General features: G+C 43.1%; 1 protein-coding gene across 1 annotated transcript in view; it reads left to right on the forward strand.

The window, feature by feature from the left end:
* The first annotated feature begins 11093 nt into the window (after window positions 1-11093).
* Chmp4c (charged multivesicular body protein 4C) overlaps window positions 11094-27712 on the forward strand; it is a 37849-nt gene continuing 21230 nt past the window's right edge. The window contains exon 1 of the mRNA XM_087897265.1: window positions 11094-11384. Within this exon, the coding sequence (XP_087753391.1) occupies window positions 11195-11384 (190 nt within the window). The 5' untranslated portion in view covers window positions 11094-11194. The remainder of the gene's footprint in view (window positions 11385-27712) is intronic.

Here is a 27712-nt window from a genome sequence, read left to right on the forward strand (position 1 = left end):
CCAATAAATCAAATTATCCAATTAAAAATTGGGTACAGATCTAAGGAGAGAATTCTCAATAGAGGAATCTCAAATGGCTGAGAACACTTAAAGAAATATTCAGTATCCTTAGCCATTAGAGAATGCAAATCAAAACTACTTTAAGATTCAATCTCGAACCTATCAGAATGGCTAAGATCAATAACACAAGAGATAGCTCATGCTGGCTCGAATATGGAACAAGAGGAACACTTGCTGATGAGACTGCAAACTTGTACAAACACTACGGAAACTATTATGGCAACTTTGCAGAAAACTGGGAATCAATCTACCTCAAGATCCAGCTGTACCATTTTTAGACATGTACTCAAAGAACTCTCCATCCTACAACAAAGACACTTGCTCAACTATGCTTTTAGGATCTTTATAATACCAGAAATTGGAAACAACCTAGATATTCTTCAACTGAAGAATGGATAAAGAAAATGTGGTACATTTGGACAGTAGTGGCACATGTCTTTAACTCCAGAAGATCTCTGTGACTTTGAGGCCACTGGTCTACAAAGTGAGTTCCAGGACAGCCAGGGCTACATAGAAAAACCCTGTCTCAAAAAGAAAACAAAAAACAAAAAACAAAAGAAAATGTGCATTTACACAATTTTAAAAAATAAAAATGACATCATGAAATTTGCCAGAAAATGTATGGAAATAGAAAAGCATCATCCTGAGTGAGGTAACACACACCCAGAACAACAACCATGGTATGTCCTCACTTACAAGTGGATGTTAGCTGTTATGTAAATGATAATCACGCTACAATCCACAGACCCAGAAAGGCTATGTAACAAGGGGGGATCTAACAGAGATGCACGGATTTCCTGGGGAAGAGGAAATAGAATATATTTTGTGGGTAGAAGGAGATGGGTGGGAATGGGAACGGGAGGATATCATGTGGTAGTGGGGAGAATGGAGAAAAGAGTACTGGGAGAGATGACGGGAACTGGAGGACATTTGAGGCTCAGTATGGAAACCTAGTGCAGTAGAAACTCCAAGAATTTGATGAGGGTAACCCTATCAAGGACTCCTAGGAATGGAGGAGATGGAGCATAAACAGCCCATCTTCTGTAACCAGGCAACTTCCAGTGGTGGGATTGGAACACCAACTCAGCCACAAAACCTTTGGTCTACACTCTATCCAGTCCGCAAGATGTGTAAGACAATAGAGGGACAGAACATGTGGGACTGGCCAACCAAGGACTGGTCTATTTGAGGCTCACATCAGAAAAGGCAGCCCATGCCTAACACTGCCTGGATGACCAGGAACTGGAGACTGGATAGTCCAGAAAAAAAAATCAGTAAAGTAAAATGGTTCCTAATGATATTCTGCTATACTCATAGATTGGTCCTTAGCCCAGTCATCATCAGAAAGGCTTCCTCCAGCAGCTGATGGAAACAGATTCTGAGACCAGCAGCCAAGCATTAGTTGGAGAGAGAGCCCTGTTTGAGTATCTCCATTGTGTCCCTACCCTCCAAAGAGAAGGAGCAGGTATTGTAGGAGTCAAAGGGGTTGAAGACAGCAGGAGAACAGGCTCACAGAATCAACTAAGCAGGGCACATAGGGGCTCACAGAGACTGAAACGGGTCTGTGATAGGTCCTTTGCTGTTGACTGAGGCTTTCCTGCTGTTTGTCCCTCAGCGGCTCAGTCCTAAAGAAACACACAGAGGTGTACATAAATTATAAACTGGTTGGCCTTTTAGCTCAGACTTCTTATTAACTCTTATAACTTACATTAATCCATAATTTTTGTCTGTGTTAGCCATGTGGCTTGATACCTTTTATCACTGAGGCATTCTCATTTTGCTTCCTCTGCATCTAGGCAGTGACTGCAGACTGAACCTTTTCTCTTCTCAGAATTCTCCTAGTCTGGTCGCCTGGCCTATACTTCCTGCCTGGCTACTGGTCAATCAGCATTTTATTAAACCAATACAAGTGATGAATATTTTTACAGGGTAGAAGACCATTGTTCCACAGCACTTTGCAGATATGTTATGGTTGTTAGCTTAATGTTTTTGTGGGAACCCTGACAATGGCAGTAGGGGATGCTAACTCCTTTTGGTTGCCTTTGGTACTCTTTTTCTCCTTCTGGGTTGGATTTGAGAAAGAGAGAAAGTGTGTGTGGGGGGGAGACTAGGAGGTGTGGAGGAAGGAAGAACTTTCGTCCAGATATGAGAGAAGAATTAAAAATATAAAGATTGTATGCTAGAGAACAGAGAATTATGTTCTAATTGAATGCTTGACACATTTGGACAGGACATTACATACGGCTTCCCTTAATGCTGCAAAGTTTTAAAAACTCATTTGTAGCATGTTTTGAGTATTAATTATTGATATCCTGTTTTAGGATTTAGTGGTTGAAATAAGAATGAACTCTGGCTTGAACTTTCTAACAAAGCTAGAGGAGCGTGGGAAAGAGGTGATGGCGCAGGCATGAAGCACACTTGCTGCTCTTCCAGAGGACCCCAGTTCAGGACCCAGTGCCTGGAACTCCAGCTCCAGGGCATCTGATGCCCCCTTCTGGCCTCCTCAGGCCCCCTAAACATGTGCACAGAACCCACATATGAACACATACACATAGTTAAATTTTTACTAAAGAATGTAAACTTAGTACCAAAACTGATCATAGCTCGATGCCAAGTAAATATTAAGTTCTGTGAAGATGCCTACACTATTAGCATACACATTAAAAATTAATAGTGTTTTATTTTTTAATTCCAAATTGTAAAAGCCAGGTGTTGTGGCACAGAATTTGAATTGCAGTTATATGACAAGTAGCTAATGTGACAAGAGTTATTAAAGGCGGCTCTGGCAGCCGTCTATGCTCAGATCACCAATCTCGATTCACCATTTAAGGAGACAAGTAATAACGAGGAGCAGAGAAATGAGATTTATTCAACCTGGCCACACTGGAAAGAGGAACAGTGAAAAAATCCTGTGTCTGACAAGTTCATTGGTGGGGGGGGGGGTTAAAAAGAGGGCAAGAATTATTTACACACATGCAAACTGTCCAGCTCAGGTGTCCTCTCAGCCATAACTGACCCACATTGTCCTGGTTTCTGGTCTGTCCTGCAATGTCAGAACTCTGTGACATTTCTTCATGGGAAGCACATTCCTCCTCTGGCTAGAACAAAGGGTTTAGCCTTTTACTTGTCCCAGCATAAAATTCTACAGAAACTTCAGTTCTTTGGAGTCATTAATTTAATAGTATGATAGCCAAGACAGGGGTACAAGCATCTCTCTTCGGAATGTATTTGCTTTTGCTAGAATGGTTGGAGTGAAGCATCAAAAAAAAAAATCTGTCAGTGCCAAGTAGCTTATAACTGTAATTGCACCACCTAGGAAACTGAGGCAGGAGGACCACCCTGAGCAAGAGGCCCTGTGCTCAAAAAGAGAAAAAAACCAGTTTGTTGTTTAGTGAACAAACAAGTCGGCATCGGCATAGCACATAGATGCCTGGTATTCTGTTGTAATATTAATGAAGAATAGTAGCAAACGTTAATTCCAGAATAGGGAGCACAAACAAAATTATTTGTTTCACTCTGCTTGCCTGGCCAAAAATAACCACAACATTTCATTTGGCTCTCATTTTAAGTGAAAGAGAAAAACTGGGGCATAATAAGGAAGGTGTATAAATTCAGGGTGTTGATAACGTTTAGAGTTTGAGCTATGAGTGATGAAGATGGGTCTACTACAGAGGAAGGTCTGTCCCCCTCAATATCATGACCATGTTTGTGTGTACACGTGTGTGAGCATGTGTGTGTTTATGTTTCGAAAAGCATCTTTTAATCAAGAGTTCCTCACCAGCCAGTAGGTTTGTAACATTTTCTTAAGTAATTACTCTTAAGAGAGATAATTTTAGTAGTTCTGACAGGCATACATAAAATCATTTTGAAATGACACCTTAAATTACATTTTGGCATGGGTTGAATCTTCAAGTATAATTTGCCTAATTAACTATGGAGATTTTTGATGATGCAATAACAGCTGCTATTAACCTCACTCCTTGAAATTCCTACCAACCAAAAAGGAACGAGATCTTTGAAACTGTAATTTATTTTCTAGCAGGAATATTTTGAACGAGGTCAAGTGTTTCTGCTTCGCTAGTGCTATGTGCAGTTATGCATCCCAAGGTTTCCCTTCTCTAAGGAAAACAGGCCGGCATTTTGTCAGACCTTCTGCGCATGATAAGAGTATTTCTCCTACTTCGTAAGAATTATGATTCAGACTATTGGATCTAGTAAATGATTTAAATTTCTTATCAGCTATGCTCTCTTTATGCATTCATTTCTTCAACAAATATTGATAGGATGTCCACAGTGTACTAGGCTCTGCTTCCCAAACTTTGAAGACACTGGTGAACAAAATAAATAATAACCTCTGTTGTCAGGGGAAGCTTTCTAGAGGCAGAGGAGTGGAAAAGAAATAGGCTACAAACCAAACTAGCACACAGTAGGTGGTGTCAAATAGTGTGGAAAAACAGTGCTAAGGAGGGATGGGAGACTGTGGTGTTAGACTTTGAGAAGACAGGGTCACTATCTTAAACACGAGGGGGTGGTAAGGACAGAATGAATAACATGTGGGGAACTTCCAGTGGCAGACCTCTTCGGAGGAGTGGCAAGAGTGTACTCTGTAATTCAGTCATAGTCAGGAGGCCATGGGTTGAGTGGACCAGCCAGGGTGTGGTGGAGTGCATGGACAGGTGTAGTTATTCTGATAGGAACGAAGATTTTCTAGTGAGATGTTTGTGCTCTTCTCTGTGTCTCATCAGACTATTGAAACAATTGTCCTTGGAAAATTGGAATTTTGCCAAGAATTCCATGCTGGGAGAAGAAAAAGGTCAAAGGCTGATGCCAACCAGAGGAGAAACTTGTCTTCCAGAAAGAAATTTCGTACAGTTCTGTCAAGTTGTCAGATCGCCTTTCAGGGGAGACAAGACCACACTTTGACCATGACTGTTCTGCTGTACACATTTTTTGATTTCTACTTATCATCACAACCCAAGACGAATTTGGGAGTATGAGCACATTGCGTACAACTCTCTCTTTTTGAACTCTTTCTATTACTGTATGCATAACCATCTTATTGGGGATTGGTGGGTAAGACCAGGACCCAGGTGTAATGGATTACGTAAAAATGCTGTGGATCCCCCAAATGGCGGCAATGGGCAGCGGTCCTGAGAGCAGCCAGTCCCAGGCAGGGGCGCCATAGTTCCCCCAAGTGGCTGTAGTGGGCCACGAGGGGCAGCGAGTCCCACAAGGAGAGATCAACAGATGGGCATGCCATAAAACTATGCCGCAGGCCTCCAAAGGTGGCTGGTCCCGGGTGGGGAGCCACTCAGCAGCAGGCAAGAGACAGACACATGGACAGGCAAGAGGTTAGATATTTATTTAGTGCGTTATGGAAGGGAAGGGGAGAGGGGGTAAGAGAAGAAGGGGGAAGAACAGAGAGACACAGAGAAAAGGGGGAAAGGGGAGGAGTGGGGAGAATGGAGCGAGGAAGAAGCTGTCTCTTCGAGGGAGAAACTGAAGAGAGAAGGGTCTCAGGCTGAAAGCTGAAGATCAGGTTGCCTCGGTGGACAGGTGAGGGAGTGGGCATGGCTTGTCTCTTAAAGGGACAGAGCAGATCATTGATTACACCAGGCATTGACTCTAAGAACTGACGTGCAGTTGTACGGAGATTTCTGTGAGTAACAGGGCTTGGTATCACTGTCTGTCTGGATTAAAGGTATTTGTTGAGGACCTTGGCATTATAGTAAGGTAGAAAATCACTGTAGGTTCTGACTCAGGTTTTCTCTGGCTCTGTATAGGAGGATTATGGCAAGATCAAGCGTTCAGAGGGTGTTCTGTTGTAAGTCTACTGGTACACTCTCGATAAGAGGGGACTATAGCTCCAGGCACAGTATTTCAGTCAAGACAAGTAGGTTTACAGTCAAATCTAAGAACCTTTGGGTTCCTTAACATCTTTCTAAACAGGGAGCGATAAAGAGCTGTTGGTCCAAACTAGCAACAGGCACTATGTGCTTTCCTTTTGAATTAGGGCACCCAAACGTTTAGTTTTACAAAATTGCTACTTTTCATTATCATTATCTTTGTGCTCATTACTGTGCGTGCGTGCTCCACAGCGTGTGTGTCTGGCTCTGAGAAACAGGAGCCTCTGACGGAAAGAACGTGTGCACGCTTGCTGAGCTGCTTCATGGGCAGCGATGCGCGGCCGCTCTGCCCCGTGGTTCCAGGCTGGTTCTGCTCTGCTGCTCCGAGAGCTCATCTGGCATTCTAAAAACTGATGCAGCTTCAACGGGTAGCGAAAATGTATCAATTATCCTGGCATCTAGGTCTCTTTAACAGATCTATAAATTTCCAGTTTCCTTTGCCATCTTAACCATGGTAAATCATCTTGAACAAGATCATTCTTTTCAACAACAGCCTTCTTATTAGCTGAGATCAATTGAGATTAGAAAATGAAAAATACTCCAGACTCCGAGAACTCTGTATGAAACCACATTTGTAGGATGAATATTGAATGAAGATTAATGTGTTATTTTCAGCTTCTAAATCATTGATTTACAAATTTCTTTTCTACATTTCACTGCTGGATTAAACACTAATGTATGTGTGGATGGTTTACTTGCTGGCAAGCATTATATTTCTCCCGCTAAACTTATATAGTAATGGAAGGGAATGATTTTTAATTTCAAATGTGCTTTGCTTTGCATACTACATGCGATTCTAAAAGTGTCTCATATTATGCTGGATAAAACAGTTTTCTGTTGAATTACAAATCATTGACTAGATTCTTCATTTTAACTATTGATTGATTTTATCTATTTGGATAAAATGCAGGACCCTTAGTGTATGTATAGACCCTGTGTTATCTGAACTCTATGTGCCTTTGAAAGAAATCTCACCAATCCTTTACTATAGACTTCTTCCAAACTCTCATATATGGACTGGAAATAGTTACACATATTGTGTATAATGTATATTCTATTATAATTTTTGCTAACAGTCTTCCCTATTTTAATACAATATACTACTTTATTAATTGTCTGTCTTACCTTAACAAGATTGTAGGCTGCAAAGTCACACTCAAGGGCTTGTTTAATGGTTAAGAATACTTATTGCTTGCCTAAGTTAGGGTTCCTGGTGTGTGATGAAAGAACATGGTTATCTTGTTAGGTTTACTATCGCTGTGTAAGCACCATGACCCTTATGAAGAAAGCATCTAGTTGGGGCTGTCTTACCGTTCAGAGGTTTGTTTTACTATTAACATGGCAGGAAGCATGGGAAACACAGGCAGACGTGGTAATGAGAGGTAACTGAGGGTTCTATATCAGGATCTGCAGGCAGCAGGAAGAGAGAGGGAGACACTGGACCTGGCTGAACATTTAAAACATCAGATCCGTCCTCAGTGACACATCTCCAGCAAGGGCTCACCCACTCCAAGGCCACATCTCCTATGCCCTGCCAAACAGCACTGCACCCTAGTGACCAAGCATTCACATCTATGAGCCTATGAGAGCCAATCTTATTCAAACCACCACAATGACCAAACACAATTTTGGAAGGAAAAGATTTGGCTTACAGCCCTTGAGTCACAACTAATTGAGGGAAGTCAGGGCAGGAACTCAAATAAGGTAGTGCAGCTTAGTGACTTGTTCATCATGGCTTGCTCAGCCTACTTTCTTAGTGAACCCAGATCCACAGCCCAGGGACGGCACCACCCACAATTGGCTGAGCTGTCTTCCATCAATCATATAATGAGAAAAACACCCTACAGGCCCAGCTCCAGCCCAGTCCTATGGAGGCATTTCCTTAACTGAGGTTTCTTTCTCTCGGATGACTCTAGCTTGTGTCAGGTTAACATGGAACTAGGCAGCACACAGTTCTATCTTGAAGATCAGAGTTAGGATCCCGGCATCCATACTGGGTGGTTTCAAACACGTGTAGCTCCAGCTCCACTCCAGCTCCACAGGCTCTGACTGTCTTCTGGCCTCTGAGGATACTCTCAACATGCATACCTGTATACACGCTCAGAGATAATAACAATACAAATAAACCACTAAAAAATTCCCTCAAGAAAAATGATGGCTAAATGGACAAAGGAGTTTTTTTTTTTTTTTAATTGGGGCAATAATTTCCTTGTGCAAGTTTTGTGGACTTCTAGTCATTTTTCTCTTTTTAAGATTTATTTATTTATTATGTATGCAGCATTCTGCCTGCATGCATTCCTACATTGAATGAAAGGGGCACACAGTACAGATAGTTGTGAGCAAACTTGTGGTTTCTGGGAACAGAATTCAGGACTCCGGAAGAGCAGCCAGTGTTCTTAACCTCTGAGCCATCTCCCCAGTTTCTATTCATTTTTCAAATTACAGCTTAATTTTCACTTTTTTCTCCCAACCTCTTTTTCTTTGATTTCATGACAAGATCTGTTTTCTTTATTATTTGTTATTATAAGCCCCAGTTTTCTCCTCAGAAATTGTTAGAACTTTCCTTCACCAAGTCTATCATTTGTGAGATAATTTGTTTAGCTTCTGGGTTCTCCCCCAGGATGTAAGCTCTGTGAAAGCAGAAAACATTTCTATTTGTTCTTAACTATATTCCCTAATATCTCTCCCACAGTAGAGGAATATAGAGATGGTGTGTGTGCAGATGAAGTGTGGGTGGGAGCTAGCTACATAGCTCATTACCCTTTGGTTCCCATGTTCTGACTGTTCAGTGTTCTCTCAGCACTACTACCAACAAAAAAAAAAAGTGTAATTTGTAAACCACCAGAAAATGTTTTAATACACCGGATATATTTCTATATAAGCATACATGAATGCAATAATGTTTACAGTATCCATTACCTTTTTAATTAAAAATTTTTGAGACTTTCATATATGAGCACTGTATTTTCATCATTTGTAGCCCCAACTTCTCCCTTATCCCAACTCCCTCTCAAGTTCATGATCATATATATATGTGTATATATGTATATATGCATATATGTGTGAGTATGTATGTGTACATATGCATAGCTTTTAGTGTTGTTTGTATGCATGTGTTTTTAGAGATGGCCGATTGGGACTGGATAATCCTTATGCCCAGATGAAGCGCTACAGGCTAACAATAGCTGCTGAGAGAAGGATTAGCCTTTCCCTTGGTAAACTCCCAATAGGATCTATGACTTTCAAGGCCTCATAACAACCTGCTCCCTTCATTTCACATTATAATTAAACAAACATTTAGTGAGTTTCTCTTCTGTACCAACTGAGGGGCTGTATAATCAATGAGAAGAATACACTTTTACTATGTAGCCTAGGCTGGCCTACTTGGACGTCAGGAGCACACCACTGGACTTCACTGGGAATAGCAAAGACTGAAGATTTAAGCCTGAACCATCTCTTGCATTTTGATTGCCTGTGTGAATCTGTCCTAGTTACGAATTAAATCTAAAGCTCTTCATCTGCTGGAGAAAAATTAACTATTTTCATCCTTAAGTGTGTGGTCTTGCGGCAGCTTCACAAAGGTACTTTTGTGTAATTACAAATGAGTTAGCAGTTTTTAAAAGTTGTTTACAATAAATGTGTGGAAATAACTATTTTGTCAAGTTGTCTACAAAGGACTGATATGTGTATGGTGTGTGTGAACACACGGTGGGTGCTTGAGAGATTTGCAGCTGCTACTACTAACCTTAAAAGGGAGGTCCCTAACCAGCTTGACTTCCCAGCATCTTAGCCATAGAAGACACGCAAGATAGAGTGTGATCAAGGACACAGTATGAAAACATGTTCTAGGGGCTTTTAGATAATTATCAAAGAAACTGCTTACATTTGGATAATACCAAATTAGAGCAAAACGCAAGCTACTGACCATAGTGCTTTAGATGGACAGTAGGAAATGATAGGAACTTGTGGGTGTTAGAGTGAGTTCCTGTGTGTGTATGCGTGTGTGTGTGTGTGTGTGTGTGTGTGTGTGTGATACTAGTACATCTCAATGTTCCATTTTTCACAAAATTTCTGCTAGATACACCAATATTGGATAAAAATGGATTAATTTGCCACAATGGCATGCAGCATCGGCTACTGTTCTCAGGTACCAAGATGAATCCGTCACCCACGGATGCTGTCTTTCGAGTAGTCTGTTTACGATCACTTACAGATTCTGATGAAGCTGCTCAAATACAGAACCCAGAGCTTAGTCTAAATGCTGCGGACCTTTTCTTGGCAGCTTACTTCAAACAGGTTTTCAGTTGTATTCTAGCAGCTGACCCCTGCCCCTCCAAGAGGTGGGGCTGACCAAACGACCATGGAGTTAAGATGATTTATTGTTTTCAGGGTATCTTCTACCTCCTATTACTAGGATATTGATGGAAAAGTGGTAGACAAAGATCCAAACACAAGAGTAGTCCCATTTAAGATTCAGATACACAACAATCACACTGTAAGCTTGGTATTCCTAATTACAGAAGTGATGTGACCACCAAGCACATGCAAAAGTCTTGCAGTTAAGAAAAGTGGTGACTGCCATCTTCGGCCCCCCATGGAGATCATCTAATTCCAAAGGGTAATCAAGTGCACATCAACCTGCAGGATCACAGAAATGCAGAGGCCATTCAAGAAGCCTCTTCTACGCCCACACCTTCATGACAGGACAAGTCAGTGTCATGGGCATGACATGAACATGTCATGACATAGAGGAACATGACATGACATAGAGGAACATGACGGAACGTTCTTCTTAGACAGAGACTGGAGTCAGAAATATTGTGAGCGCTCTCATACGCTGAAAAAAGCACTTTGTATATCTAGGTGGGCCACCTGCACTCACGCCCACAGTCTTTCAGAGCCAGTCAGAGGCCCTTACAACGTGGTTTGCTTTTCTCGGGTCATTTTTCTCAGCAGTCGCTCCTGGATGTGTCCCTACTGTGGATAAAAAAAAGTCCCTCACTTCTGGCCAACTTTTCTCGGCTCCCTGACTCCCAGAGGGCTGTGGCGCCGGCCGCCCTGCCTCCTCCGGGGTGGCCATCCGAGGGCGGGGCCGAGCCGGGCCAGGAAATGCCCGGAGTGGGTGTCACCTGCCTAAACAACTTGTTGACTCCTGGGAGCGCGGCCGGCTGGGTGTGCGACTCACCTGTTCCCAGCGCGCAGGGCCGCTCGCCCCCCACTGCCCAGCCATGAGCAAGTTGGGCAAGTTATTTCGAGGGACCCGCTCCTCTCGGGCCCGTGCGGCTCCCAGCCCCCAGGAGGCTCTGGCCCGCCTCAGGGAGACCGAGGAGATGCTGGCCAAGAAGCAGGAGTACCTGGAGAGCCGAATCCAGAGGGAGCTCGCCCTAGCCAAGAAGCACGGCTCCCAGAACAAACGAGGTAGGCTGCACCCGCCCCAGGCCAGGCCGCGCTCACCCACTCCCAGCCCTTCCCTGGGGACAATCTCCAGCTAGGTGTGTGAGCCCCCCCAGCCATCTAGTTTGCCTTTCTAGGAACTTACCTGACCCCCAGGACTGGTGATTGAGGCGAGCTGAGCCAGGCACCTGCCAGGCAAGCAGTATGTTCAGCACCAAAAATTCCAGTAATCGCCGTGAACAACGTTTGTATGTAATATTTAAATGACTCAAATCGATCAAAACTTTAAAAGTTAGGATATCACTAATCATTATCTCTTGTCTTGGGTTTTAATGATATTTCTTTATTAAAATTATTTTCATGTGATATTTTACTCATTGTTATTTTGTATATTATTTTTGAGTTTTAAGAATATTGCATTCAAAGGACGTTTAGCTTGTGACTGCATTTTCTGGATCCCCCTTGGGTTTTACCCCTTGCTCACCACTTCCTAGCCCAGGTCTGTTGACTCTATTGCTGGACATACCAGTTTTCTCCTGTATTGTTTGTATTTTAGTCACACATGGTTTATTTTGTTCCTCTGCTATTGAAAACTTTAGTTGCCTGTTGTACAGTTGCAGTCTTAAAGAAGAATCAAAGAATTAAATATTAAGTTTCCTCAACTGGCTTTTAGTACGCACAAAGGACTTTGAGTCAGTAATGACCCTTGGAGAGCCTGTCACACCTTGAACCTTTTGCTCCATGTCAGAGTCCATTGGTTCGTTCGGCATCGTCCTCTCTGTACAGGAGTAGGGCTCAAGAGCACGTGCGGTGTGCACAAAAACCCAGGGAGGAAACGACGTGGTTAGCTCTTAATCCCAGGTCAGTGGAGGACCCTGCACTAGAAGTGGTAATGCTGCTTATCGACAAACTGAACACTTGTGACCCTGTGTCTGGCTTCTTTACTGTTAGGAAGTTTTCCTAACGCGCTCTCTGCCGACGCAAAAATACCAATCAAGTCGAATCACAACAAGACAAATTAAAAAATACCCAGGTTTAATGGGATTCCTCCACTCTCGGGTGGCCCAGAGGGGTAACCGGAGGCCACTAATGCGACCACCAGGGGGAAGGAAAAGAGACCACGAGAAAACTTTCCAGGGAAGCCGTTTAAGACTGGGGGAGTGGTCAAGATTTTGGCGGGCACAGGGATGGGGCCTCCAAAGATGGAGGTCAGAGACCGGGACTTACATTTACCATGTCAGTGATTTGGGGAAGGAAAGAGGCTTCTTCCTGCTCCTCCTCCTCCTCATGCCCATCCTCGTCTCTCCAGTTTTGTTTTTCATCTTCTATGGTCTTGGGGATACTGAGGACAGAACCCAGTACCTCATGCATACCAGGCAAGTGCTCTACCCTTGGGCCACACCCTCAGTCCAGGTTAGTTACAGGGAAGCCTTGGGAAGAATTAGCTCATCCTTGTGAAGCCTCTTTTGTTCAGTGCAGGGGAAGCAGGATGCCTCTGGAGCTGACATTGAGAGCTCCAGCTCTGGAGTGGGCCAGACACTTGTTACTCCCACTGAAGAGACCAAGTTTCATTCTTCCCTGTTATTGTCTCTAACTTTTGCCACAATACAGTGCTGCTTAGAGCTAAGGACTGGTTTCTATTTTTGTTCCATGTTGAAAAGTATTTTGGGAACTTATTCGGCAGCATTTTCTAAACAGAAACCACGCCATTATGGTTGGCTAGAGTCAGTATTCACGCTGTGACAACACCCTTCCTCATCAGTTGGTTCTGCCCTCTTAGGACTTGCTTACTGTCCCTCAAAGCACAGACACCTGTTGTTTCTTTGGAACTGTGAGTACCTTTGTTTCCAGTGGTAACCCAATGAATATTTGTTTAATAATATGAGAAATTGGACATCTACTTCTAGGAATTTATAAAAATGTGAATTGGCTTTCAGAGAACGAAGGGTAACATAAAATGGATTATGTTGGTTTCCAGAAGTGCTCTCTAGGTGACAGCGCACTCAAGTGTATAACAAGTTTATGAACAAGGACAGAACATCTGAAGGGAATGCCAAGTGCCAATCCAGCTTCCTTAAACTGAGGAAGTTACAGATGCACTTGTGAGCAAGTAATTAATTGGAGTAAATATTGATTCATCATCATTTAGATTTGGGAATTCACTGATGTTAGCCCAGGCTTGGGCTCCAGTGGCCCTGGGAATAAGCAGGGACTGGCTTCCATGAGACCATCTTCAATCTAAGCTATGGAATGAATTCAGTCACAGGCCTATGCATTAGGAGCACCATCCAAAGTATTGTGCCTCCCAAATAAACCAGATAACTCCTTAGATACATGGTCATTCCCTTCCTTTAGCCACTAAGAATACTTTCAGAAAGATAGGAAAAGAAGACCCCACAATACTGAGCACTCAAGGTCCCTGGGCTACACAGTAGCTGTCATTCTCAGTGGAAGCTTTACTTCTATAGCTAGCTACCAAATGTGTTAGCATCCTAGCTGAATGGCCAGGTAGCATACATCAGAAACTACAAGTTCTTCAATGAGGAATGTCTCTACAACATCAGAAGCTTTGGCAGCATTTTTTAATACCCAAAGATAGCTTGGCGTTACTGGGAAAAATGAGTAGCTTTTCTTTCTTTCTTTTTTTTTTAATATTTTTCTTTTCTTTTTTTTTGAGACTTGGAATTCTCAACATAACAGTGAAGACAATAAGTCAAACAAGGGTGGACTTCTCTGAAGCCCAAGCTCTGAACTACATACCAAATAATCTGTATAATAAGAACTGTATGAACTTCCTTAATGCGAAGCTCCTCAAATGTTTCTTGTAGAGTAAAATAGAGGACGTGGGAAGTAGAGATTCCTCATTCAAGTTTATGGATAACAACAGAAAGAAAATAGGAAGAAAACAGTTTTTCTAATTTACCAGCTCTTTAAATATCAAATCATTAACTTCTTGAGTTTAGTGGACATCAGTGTAGTTCTAGGCTGGTCTCGAACTCATGGAGATCCACCTGCCTCTGCCTCCCGAGTGCTAGGATTAAAACATCATTTAATTCTTTCCTTACTTCTTTACCACATCCCCCAGAGCAATGTTTCGTCTTGCCTGTCTTTGAAGTCATGCCTCCAGGGGTTCAGAGCTAACTGATTGGAATGAGAGTCAGGTATCAGGTTTTTTAAAAAAGGGTTTCCAGATGATTCTGCCCTGTTGCCCAGTTCTGGGTGGAATTTTCTAAAGTTAATGAGATGGAAGAACCAGCTCTCCTCCTCTCCACAGGTTTCTGACTTTCCCCATCACAGGCCCCAAGACAATGAGTATTTGTTTACTTCCTTGAGATAAGGAAGCATTTAACTCTTGGTGTCCCAGGCTGGTGGTATCTTAGCATACTTCAAACCCCTACTGACACGTTGACTTGGCAAGAACCTTTGGAGGTGGCTGTTCTTATTTCTTCTTAAGGTGTCTTTTATAACATCCCAGATAGATGGCTGGGGATTGTGCTGAAATATAATATTCCAATGTAACTGTTATAATGTCACACAGGGTATTTGCTGTTGGAGCTCAAAGCTTGGGCTTTAGAGCTGTCAGCCCTGCTTTGTTAACGTCCTTGTAATGGTCTGGCCTGTCCCTTTAAGAGTCAAGCCCTGCCCACTCCCCCAACCCCAGGCAAGGGGATTTTCCTTCAGCTTCCAGCCCTGCTCTCTGCCCTGTCTCTCTGTGAGAGGTGGCTGCTGCCATGTTTCCTCCTATCCTCTCCTTTCCCCTCCCCTCCTCTCCCCTCCCCTCTCTCCCCTCCCCTCTCCCCTCTCCCCTTCCCTCCTTCCCTTTATTCTCTCTCTCTCTCTCTCTCTCTCTCTCTCTCTCTCTCTCTTTCTCTCTCTTTCTCTCTCTCTCTCTCTCTCTCTCTCTCTCTCTCTCTCTCTCTCTCTCTCTCTCTCTCTCCAAACCTACTCTGCATGGCATGCCTGTCCGACTCTGTCTCTCACCTGCCTGGGAGCCACAGAGGCTTCAGGTGCTGGGCCCCAGTTGCCCCTCAGGTCCTGTTTTATCTAACCCACAGCAGTCCTCACGCCAGCCAGCGGGCCTGTCTAGTTACTTCTCATATGGCAGTGCCAGCACAGACACTCAGAGCTGTGTGGATGAGCGACATCACTCTAGAAAGCATTCAGTGCTTAGTAAACATCAGGCCCTAGTCCTTAACAATGTTTTGAAGTTGAAATTGGCTTAAATTTTGTCACAGCGCTGAGTAAATCTCCATTTCATTTCATATATTCGAGTACAGTAGTCACTTCTTCACGTCCCCCTTTCCTCAACTTTCCCGTCCTCTTCCCTTGAAGACCTTTCTTGTGCTAAGACTGGCTTTCCCGTCCTCTTCCCTTGAAGACCTTTCTTGTGCTAAGACTGGCTTTCCCGTCCTCTTCCCTTGAAGACCTTTCTTGTGCTAAGACTGGCTTTCCCGTCCTCTTCCCTTGAAGACCTTTCTTGTGCTAAGACTGGCTTGCTATGCTGGGCCTAGAAAGAGGCTGGTGAAATGCCCGGGACGGGTACGGAAGCCCTTGGAGGGAGTGTTGTCCTGGCTTACTGACTTGCAGCTCCTGTTTGGACCTGGCCCTGCTGCTTATCTAGCCCGGGGCCCCAAATCACACATTTGGAGCATGAACTCCTAATATGTAATTATATGAGAAGGTGTGGATCCAGTTGCGGGTTATCTGGAGGTCGTAGGCATTGAGCGTGTTGATAGAAATGGGCGAGATAGGGTGAGCAGATTTGGGCAAAAACCCCCTTCGGTGGCATTTTACATGTGTCCAGCGCACACGGCGCTGGGACCATTGACTGGCCTCCTCCAGGGTCTGTTTGAGGAAGTGAACCTGCAAGCAGAGTCCTCTGTGGAAACAAGCCATTTCACTTCGGGACTTGGGCTGTGAATGGACAAGGCTGAGTTTCCTTTTGGAATCCGGATGCAGACTAGTGCACTGGGCTTGTGTCTTTCTGGAGTGGGGCTGTGGACACAGGCCACTCTAATCTCATGCGAGGAGCCCTTTGTGCTGTTGATTTAACTTCTTACGTAGTTGTCTTTACTAAATTCTCCCACCAAAGACCCTGGGGACTTTGGTGTGACGAGAGCTACGGAGGAGTCAGCTGCCTGAAGGACGGTAAGGCGAGTCGGCCACAGACTGCAGGACAGTGGAGAAAGTCTCCCAGGAGAGGTAGCTTAGCTCATGACCTCCTTTCTGAAGAGAAAGGATGCGGCTCTTGGACCATGGCGTTGGTATTCTTTCTGGATTATTAAAATGCTCACTCCCAGCTGCCCCCTGGGGATTCTAATTTAGGAGCCCCTTGTTAGGTTCCACACTCTGAACTTGGAGCACACTCAACAATTCTGATAGCTACTACGCTTAAGAAGCTGCGCCTTGTTATTCCTGGAGCCGCTAAACTGGAGGGACTAACTGCTATTGTTTTCTTCCCATCGTTTCTCCTTCTGCTGTCATTCAGAAACATGGATGAGAAATCTCTTCTTTTATGCCCTCTGTTTACTCCAGAAGAAACGTTTGAGGAGCTCCTCATGGGCCTTCATTAGCACCCTGAGTTAGCTTCTAAAGGAAGTTCATACTAGTCTTATGATCTTTATTATTGATAAAAATGATACATATTAATTATGTACATTATTATGTTATACTGTCTTATTTCAATATACATATATACATTTATATACAATAATCAGTTTTCCATATCCTCTTCCCAGTTTCTCTCCCTACCCCAATAGCTCCATCACTACTTTCAATCCATTTGTTTTGTTTCCATATCAAAACAAAAACATATCAAAACAAAAACATGAGATAGTAATTTTCTCTGCGTAGCTTATTTTGCTTAATATGAAATCTTTCACTTCAACCCATATGCTTGCATTCGAGAGACTTTCCTTCTGCACGGCAACACTTTCTGGTGTATGTGTTGTTTATATTTAGAATACTGTCCAAACGCAACATGGTAAATAAAGGTTTGGTGCCCAGTTTAGCAATGTGCAAGGTGGGCTTTGGCATTTGTTTATCACTAGCTCTCTGAACTTCTTTGTGGATTTATCCACTGATGGAGCTCATTTCATTGGCTGTTGGAAGAGGATAAGAACTCAGTAGGTGGGTCATCGTTGAAGAGTACGGATCTTTGGGGTGCACACTCGGGAGCTCTGTCTTGGGTTGTCATGAAGTGATCAGACTCTATGTCACCCGCCCCTCTGCCATAACGTCCAGCCTAGCCATCGGTCCTAAGTAAAGGGGACTGTGGACCATAGTCTGAAACTGAGCTGAGGAATTCTTTCCTCCTTTAGGTTGGTTTTCTCGGGTAGTCTCATCACGGTGATGGAGTGCCGACTGGCACAGCAGGCACGCCACAGTTTCACTATCTGTTCATCTGCTGTTGGGCATCTAGGTTGTCTCCGGGCTTGGCTTGTGTGAGTACTGTCTGGTTCTCATGGTTCCAGAACTCCTTCAGATTATGGAAGTTCTCCTGTTTTCTCAGACTCGTTACAAGCAGCCACTACCACATGTTGCTTTCTTGACTTTTTGTTATCTGATTGGTTTGTGCTACTCTCAGTGTGCTAGCTCTTGAAGAAAACTGAGTTGTATGATTAGAATACTCATCAGTATTCATGCAAAATGTTACTTGAACCCCATCCACATACGCTGTTATTTAGAAATCTCTAACTTTTCCCTCTTTCCGTGTCCCTATGGCCCCCGAAAAGGACTCTATAAAGCTTATGCTCTCAGCTACATGCTTGGGGACTGTACAGCATGGAGTGACACAGGTTTTTTTTGCTTTCTTGCTGTTTCTTAATTTTTTTGTTGTTTGTTTGTTTTTCTGGATTAAATAGAGGGAGAGAAACGACTTGCAAAAGTTGTTGTCTGACCTCCACACATGCATGTGTGTCCACACTCATGTATCACACCCATATGTGCAGAGAGGGAGAAAATAATAAATAAAAATGTAAAATTCTTGTCTTAGTTAGGGTTTCTATGACTGTGAAGATACACTATGACCATGGCTGCTCTTAAAGGAAAGCCTTTAATTGGAGCTGGCTTACAGTTCAGAAGTTTAGTCCATTTTCATTATGGCAGGATGCTTGCCCACACAGGCAGACATGGTGCTGGAGAGTAACCATGGATTGGCAAGCAGTCGGAAGAGAGCGACACTAGGCCTGACTGGAGTATCTAAAGCTCTAAAGCCCACCCTTCAGTGACGTACTTCCTCCAACAAAGCCACATCCTATGTGCTGTTTGCATTCAAATTACCACAGTTCTCAAGCTTACAAACATCCTCTTTCCTTGTTCAAATAAGTATATTAAGCTTATGTCTAGTATTTTATATTTATAAACAACATCTCCAATTGTCTTAGAATTTAAAAAAATTAATTTCAATTTATGTGTACTATTTCATTTGGTTGAACCAGTTACTATCAGACTTTTTTGTTGCTGCATGAATATTTATTAAAGTATCTGGTAAGACAGATGCAAAAACAAGGCCCTGTGACTGCTGCCGGAGACCTCATTCCAAGGTTGCCACTGTAGAATAGCAGTGTCTTTCACTGAAGGACCAGCCAAGCCTGTGATGGATTATGACAGATCCACACTTGGCGAGAAAATTTATTCATCGAGATATGAACCAACAGACCCACATTTCCAGTCCTTGTCATCTTATTTCTAGTATTTTTCTTTCTCTAGTTGCACCCTATCTACCTTGTCTCAGCACACATTGTGGGTCCCAGATGTTGTTTAATGGACTGATAACGTGTTACTGTCATCAGATGCACTGGAGAGCTTTTTGCAGTGACGTGCCAGAAGGTTCTTCCAGGAGACTGAGAATGAGTGGCGGGATTGAGGCGCTCAGTTGTTTCTGGATGATTCTGTTGTGCCCATGGGTAGCCTGTGGCTTTCTCTTGCACCAGTACACCGATGAGAAAAGAAGCCATGAGGTTGGATTAGTACATCTTTGGGAAGTCCTACTGGATTCTAGCAATTGCTGTGATCTTTTCCAACATCTCGGAGAGTAGACTTATGAATCTTTCTTCAAATATGTGTGGCTGAATTTTTCTAGTTTTCTTTGATTTATATTATTTTGCATTTTACTGATTGTGGTTGTACCATAATGATAAGCCTTAAACATTTCTGAGAAGCTGTGGCAGAGGATGTGAGCTTCTCATGGGTGTTCTGAGCGTTACTATTATGTTTGCTGGTACTCAGAACTACGTATTTCACATAGTTTCATAATAGAAAAGGTAAGTATGTTCTAGGCAATGACCTTTAAGGATAATACCTAGTACTCGGGTTTTTTGAGTTTATGGTTCTTGCTTTTTAGGTCAGTTTTGAAGTGGGTATGAGTGATCTATTTTGGTGTTTGTCTTAGTTACTGTTCCATCGCTGTGAGGTGACACCATGGCCAAGGCAACTTAGAGAAGAAACAGTTTAATTGCGGGCTTGCTTACAGTTTCAGAGGTGTCATGGTGAGAAGCATGGTAGCAGGCAAGCAAGCACAGCACTGGTCTACAGGCAGGACTCAGAGGGCCAGACTGAGTCTGGTGTGGGCATTTGAAACCTCAAAGCAACTACAAGTAAGACACCTCCTTTAACAAGGCCACACTTCCTAACCCTCGAATCCTTCCTAAAATGTTCCACCATTGGGAAAGCAAACATCTAAATATATGAGCCTGTGAGGGCCATTCTTATCCAAATCACCACAGTGTTCTTCCTTTTTCTTTCCTCTTTCCTTCCTTCCTTCCTTCCTTCCTTCCTTCCTTCCTTCCTTTCTCTTTTTGTAGTCCTAAGTATATGTGGATATACCTATAAGGGATAAAATTGCACAGATACTTGAAATAACAGACAATATGGAGGATTTAAAAAAAATCATGTTCCTTAGATCTTTGCCTTGATAAAGTTACCTGGTCCTTCACATTTAGTAGAAGCTGGTTATTTTAGTTTCTCTTTTCTGATTCTTATTTGGTAGAAGTTCTAATAATCACACAGTTGGTTTCAAAGTTTGAAAAAGGAGATGAAAGGGGGGAAGCAAGCATAATACATAATAAGCCATTTTCTGATTGGTTCTCTTGCACTGCAGACTTTGGCTGTTTTTCTTAGATGGCTGGTGTGCACAGGGAATTTAATTGCATGAAAGGAAATATTCAGGACCCATTCTAAAGCTATGAGGTCATTATTTAATGTGATAGGAGCTTGGACACGTGCATCTCTGACTCTGCCTGTCACTGCGAAGCACTTCTTCGGGCTTTTCTGACCTGTAGGCATTTCCAGTGAGCAGCTGGGCGTGCTTCAGGATGGGAGAAGCCCTTATTCCCACACCTCTGTGGAGCCTCCCTTGTCACTTCCTCAACATAGCCTGCTATTGACTCACAATATCAACATAGTTGATCACTATCCAGGAAAGAAAACACTCAAGCAAACATCAGCAGTGGTTTTTTAGTTACCGGCAAGAAAAAGGAATCATTCTCTGTTAAAGATGGAAATTTTACATTAGAAATTAAATTCCTGTCTAAAAAATTAAAATTTGTTATCTACCTTAAACGAAATAGAGTTTAAATATTTACGCTAGGCTAGAATAGAAATTTAAAATAATAAAATTATTAGGATTATTATAACATTTCTGTTTTACCCGTATGGGTGGCACATGCTCTGTGTCCACAGAAGCCAGAAGATGGCGTTGGAGCCTCTGGATCTGAACTTCCAGACAGTTGCAAGGCATGTGGGTGCTGGGAATTGAACTCGGTCCTCTGGAAGAGCAGCCTGTGCTCTTAACCACTGAGCCATCTCTCCAGCCCCTACTGATAAAATTAATCAGTTACTTTTTAAATATTTAAACTTTAAAACTCTAATTTCTTGTGATACTTTTTATAATTACAATATAGAACCATGATAAATATGTATAAAGTCATTATATAAGCATGTTATATATGGCACATACATCCCTAAACACATGTCCCCTGTGAAGTTAAGCACAGTTGCTATTCCTGATATTTTCTGTTAATATTCACTAGTTTCATACCTACACATTTCCCTACATTTTAAACCAAACATGTTCCATACAGTTTACTAATTTGTGAGGTTATGAATTACACGAGCAGCAAATAAAAACAAACCCTCCCAGCTAGTTACGTATTCTGCCTGGAATCAAACAATTCAATTGGCTTTTATACAAAGAATATCAAGTAGATTGTAATGAATTAATTTGTATGCTGCTGCAATAACCGAGGACTTCACCTGCTTGGCAACTGGTCTCTGAGAAGAAGATAGGAATGAGAGCTGTACCGGGCATCTGACATCCGTCTTCATGTCTACACTATCGACAACCCAAGGACAGTAACAGTTTTTGAATCACGAGTTTTTTCTCTTAGATTTACCTCCTCTAATAGTCTCTCCCTGGTATTCTGGTGTCACCTCTAGAATGAGGACAGAAGCTTCATCTTTCTCAGAAAATAATTTCAATTTTCTTGGTCCATTTGCACGCTCTCTCTCCTTTTCTCTCTCTGAAGAAGGAAGAGTGCCCTGATCAGCCTGGCTTTCTCATTGTTTGTACTGTGTGATATTAGTTATCACATATTTTAAAATGCAATAATTGGTTCAGAATTAGTGGTTTCCTTACGGAATACACCACTGCCAAGTACTCCTGCCTCAGAATATGCTCACTTGTTTTTCCAGTTTCATTCTCTTGCCATCCTGCATCTACCTTCCCGTTACATCACTGTTGTGGTCTAGCTCCCCCCACCCCCAAGCTTGCCATTTACCGTCTTTATGAAATTCACTACTGGGGAGACCTCTGAAAATATTTAGGTTATACGTAGGAACCAGCTGGTGTGATTTGCTGTTATTTTCAAGGTATAAGTTCCTGGTTTCTCATTTATTCAAGTCAGGAAGTTCATATTGGTCTGAGATTTGCAGTTGGGTAGAAGTCATGCGTTTTATTGATCAGCATGTTGAATACATGTATAGAGAGCTTTGAAATATCTGTGTGCCCTTTGTACCTTGCAGATCTCTCCTGTTTTCCTCTACATTTTCTCTTTCACTAGAGATCAAGTGTAATTTATGTATGTGGCAATAAACACCACCTCTCCTGATTTTCCATAGAACTTCCAAAGCACTTCACAAATCCTCTCTCACTGAGCCCCACCCCATCCACAATAGGTGTGTATGGCTTATGGAATGAGGAATAGGTGGTGAAGTGCCCGTTTCATGTCTTGCCTTACTGAAATTTTCACCTTATTTCTTTGTCATAACAGTGCCGGGCGTATGGCAGATACTCAGTACATACTTAAGAGATTGAAATGAATAAATCAAGAACATTTATTATAAGTATAAAAGTGCAGGAAAATTCATAATGAGATGGTCTTGGGCAAAAGTCTTAAATTTTATGTTGTTTCCTCGGCTGTTTTGAATTTAATCCATGACTTTGAACAGTACTGTTTAAATTGATATTGTGGGAACTAAAGCCATGTGCCACGAATGGAGGCATTTCCTAATGGGTAAAATGTGTACATGTAAGAACACATATTCTCCAATAAAACATGATCATGAGACTTTCCAGTAAAAAACAGAAGATGACATCTGTCTCCCAAGCACTCTCATGGCTCGGCTGAGTTTCTGGAGCCTCGTTATTTACTTCTTCCCTAGAGCTCATCCTCCACTCCTGGGCAAGAGAGGGGCAATCGTACCCAGGTGTCTAGTTCACAGACAGCATTATCTCTGCTCACTGCATTGCTTGACTCCTCAAAGGTTCTTACGGCTTAACAGTGACCCCATTTACACACCCTGGATGAAGGAGAATAGACTTTAAAGTCAAGATGTCTTCTTTTTTTAAGATTTATTTTTATTTTTAACTTTCTTTTTATTTATTCCTCGTGTCTTTAACATCATGCATCTCGATCTCATTTCTTTCCCCATCCCTTCGTATGTATCCTCTGCTCTTGAAATCACCCCACCCACCCTAACGAAAATAAAATAAAATTTAAGAGAAAAAATGAAAAAAAAAAGAAAAGAAAGAAAAATCTCATCATGGAAGCTGTAGTGTGAACAGTGAGTCACACAGTAACCCTCTTATCCATATATCTTTACTTGCAAGTGTTCATGGCAGAGCCATCCGTCTAGTTAGAGGCCTCCGGTTTCTACGCCGGTAGATGCTGGGCCCTCACTGGGTATCCTGCTGTTGCCCTGTGTCATGGAGATCCTGCAGCTTTGGGTCTGCAGGACTGGTCCCTTCGTGTGCTCTCACAGATCATAGACCCCGGTGGATGCTGGGGTTCTGGCTGTGGGTAGTTGCAGGGTTGGTCAGCCCACCAGCTTTCCCCATCCTCACCACCAGGGTGAGCTCTCCCGAATTGCCCCAGCTAGTTCGCTCTTTTCAGCGATGTCCAAGGGGTGGGACCAGTTCTGCTGCTTTCACACCCTCAGGGTTGGCCTCCCACACCTGGACCATCAGGGCCACCTCTGTGCTGCCCAGGGGAGGTGCAGGGCCCTCTCACCCCAGTGCTGCAGCAGGTGAGGGGCAGGGACAGCTCTTCCACCCACCACAGGTGGTGAGGGGTGGGGGGCAGATGAGGCGCAGGGCCATTCACCCACACCCTCATCAATAGGGTCAGCTCTGTTGTGCTGCCCATGGGTGGTGCAGGGCCCTCTCTCCCGAGTGCTGCAGCTGGTGACGGGGAGGGCATCTTTCCCTCACTCCCACCACCATGACGAGGGAGGTGGTATCAGCTATGCCCTTCTCATGCCCTCAGGTCAGGATCACCCACACCCCTGTCTCCAGGGTCACCTTTGCTGTGCTGTCCAGGCAAGGCACAGCTGGTGAGGGTTGGGTCAAGAGGTGGTGTGAGGCTGAGGGAAGGGGTCGTTTTCCCTTGTCCATGCTACCACATGGCATACGAGAGGGGTGCAACCTGCTCTCCCGTTCTCATGCCCTCAGGGCCGGCTCACCCATGCCCCTGTGAACAGGGTCAGTTCTGCTGTGCTGCCCAGGTGAGTGGAGGGCCCTCTCTCCTGAGTGCTTCAGCCAGTGAGGGGCAGGACCAGTTCTCCTTAGTGTTGCAGCCAGTGAGTAGCGGGGCCAACTCTGTACAGCCCTATCTGCTCAACCTTAGGAGCCGCAGACATCACCAGAAACCGCAGCTGCCTGGGCCCAGAAAGATTGTCTTACTTATAATATAATCAATGAAGTGGTGACTCTTCCTGCTGTCTTGAATTACGTGACACTGACTTCTGAAATCCTTCCTCCCTTGGTGACATGGTAGACTGGGATTATATAGGTCTGGTTTAATTTTGGATTGCATGGACGGTTCTTACATCGGCCTTAGTCCCCAGTGAGTGAAATGTTCCGGCAGGTGCTAGTGATGCAGGTTCTGCAGCTCTTGGGCTGACAGCACGTTACTGTTGTGGGAGGGGACAAAGCCCTGGCTGTCCCTCAGCCAGAAGAGAAAACAATAGGTGCCATTGTTGCCCAGGTCTCACCAGCTGCTCAGGGGCACACACAGGAGGTTGAAAGATTGAATTATACCTTCAAAGTGAGTTAAATTACATGGTTCCAAAAGTGTCCTTTGCCAAATCAGAGCAATGCTTGCTTTGTCACTCTTGTTTGCCTCTGGAAAAAAAAAAAAGACAGCTGTTTCTCTCTCCAATTGTGGACAATTGGGAACCAAAGTCAAGGCCAGTCTAGCTGTGTCAGTGGCGTCATGACGCCACGTAGCAGCAGCTCGTGGAGAGACCAACCTGTACTTCTTGGCTTTTAGCAACCGACAGCTACAACAAGCTTGTCACAACAATTGAGGGAGAAGCTTTAATGTGCCAGGAAAAAGCCACTGTGGTTTTCAAGAGTCTTGGGATCAGATTCAACAACACAGAAGCTGCTGGTTCTATTGACACAGGATTAAGACAAGCAATTCAAATTTCAGTTCTGAACGCACATCTAGATGCCTTGCCCTTTACACGTGGTTGAGTGGCTTCAGTGGATGGAGCCAGCTGTGGCACATCTGCTTAGACAAGGCTACACACCCACATCACAGGGCCCTGTCTCAGTGTTCTGAGATGAAGGCCCGTGTCCAGTTCCGTGTCTTACCATCGCGGCACTATCATCATCCTTATTGTCGCTATTGTTACCATCGTACGGAATCCTTTTTCTCTCTCACAGGAGAGAAAGCAATGCTGGCTCTTTCAGGGACTCTCTCTGCTTCAACCATTGTTCTTTCCTGGTGACTTCTGAGTTTGGGGCTCTGGCATATCTGGAGTTTGCAGAATCAGGAATTATAATGTAGACTTGAGATGCCAAATCTACATTAATTTCTCCCATTTCTCCCTAGTGTTTTGGATGTAAGAAGCAATGTGTTGGCTTCGGCATTTACAGTCGTGGCTGCTTCTACACTGGAAAGTCATGCAAGCCAGCAGCCGGCATAGTCTGCTGCTCACTGGCAGCAATAAAAAGAGAGACCTTATCTCAACATGGAAAATTAGAACCGACTCTTGAAAGTTGTCCTGACCTCCACATGCGTGCAATTGGCAAGTGTGTACTCCCCTCAACATGTGCACATGGACACACATGGAAATAAAATAGTTTCTGATAAATAACCTGTGTAAGGTTTAGTGTTGTGTTTTGTAGCTCTGTCTGTGGGATTCTCACCACCTGTGAAGGAAATTAGCATGATGTTCTAGACCTCAATGGACATTTTCCATGTTTATTTAGCCTAATCCCTAAAAAAATGGATGGCTTTTTATCCATTCAACTACATAATTTATATCAAGTCAGAGACAAGAGAGCTCAAACTCCAGGACACAGTGTTCTGCTGTCCTCTGGGTGTGACTCTTACTGTCTGGGAGAGGAATATTACCAGGACTAGGGAGGTCAATATACACCCAGGTTATTAAGTGCTTGAGGTAGTATTAAATCGTAGGCACAGACCATAAAGTTTCTCTTGTACCAAATTGTGTTTCTTGATTTTCAAGAGTAATCTATACATATTTTTTAAAGAGTAAACATGTCATATTTTTTAATGGAGAACTTAAAAATATCTTTAAAATAGGAAGAACACTTTTGGGACAAAATATGCTGGTGAGTTTTCAATAAGCACAGACCCTGAACCAGCCTGATAAGATAGAGATGATATACTGGCCTTCTACTTCCAGGATGTTGGGTAGAGATGTACGATTGAAATTTAACTTCTCAGGCTGCTCTGCTGAATAGCATTGTTTGTTGTGCCAATGGACATATGGAGATGTTTTATTATATTGTGCTCATGTTGAAAGTTATCCTGAAAACAATGGGTACTTTGTCAATGGTAATTACAAATAAGATGTACAAACTCATTAATTGAGAATGTTATATAGATAGCTAGTTATTTAGTTACTAAATAAAACACAAGGAGTATATAAGATGGTCTCGTAATTTAGCAACGATTCTCGGAATCCCCTGGTCTCATTTAATATAAATTTCTAGACGAGCCAACTGGACTTTGAAATGAGGGAGTGACTTTCGCCAAGAGCAGGTATTTGTAAAAGTCATAGAAAACCTACTCCCCAGGCTTGAGGGCCATATGTTTTCTGCGGCACTGTGCTATTATATATGTTCAGAAAATCATGGCATTTTCCAGTTAATACTCATTTGTGGTGATATTTTGTTTGTGCAGTTTGCCTAATGATCAGAGAAGCAGAGCAGCCAGCCAGTAGAGTTCTTGCTTTACGATTCTCAGAGGCTGAACTCCTGTCTCTTCCTATAACTGAAGGCTTCTCGTTTTGCCTGGTCCCACAGTTGCTCCTAATATTAGTTACATACTGTTTGACAAATTGCTCGGGTTTATTACTAACTATCTCTTACAACTTATATTAACCTATAATTTTTTAACTATAATTAACTATGTGGCTAAGTACCTCCTCTCAGTAAGGCATTCTCATCTTGCTTCCTCTGCGTCTGGCTGGTGACTGCATCTCTGCTTTTTCTCTTCGCAGAGTTCTGCTAGTGCTATTGCCTCACCTATTCTTCCTGCTTGAGTACTGGCCACTTAACATTTTATTAAGCCAATATGAGTGACAAATCTTTACAGTGTACAAGAGCCTTATCCCACAGCATTTTCCTTTTCAAAACAAGAACTTTGAATCTAATCTCCTTTGCTTAGCTTTTGTTCCTGATCTTTATTCATAACAACTTGTAACCAACACTCCAAAGAAAGCCAAACATCCATAATCCATTTTTGGGGAATGTGGGCATGGTTTTCTAAGCTACTTTCTGTTGATTGGGGGTACTGGTAATCTTTGAGGGACCCTGAGAAAATTTAGGATTATGATCAAATGCTGACTGGAGAATTATGTGAGGCTGGTCCACCTCA

The sequence above is a fragment of the Myodes glareolus genome, chromosome 16 (assembly GCF_982192425.1).
Source record: "Myodes glareolus chromosome 16, mMyoGla1.1, whole genome shotgun sequence".
In the NCBI taxonomy this organism is placed as follows: domain Eukaryota; kingdom Metazoa; phylum Chordata; class Mammalia; order Rodentia; family Cricetidae; genus Myodes; species Myodes glareolus.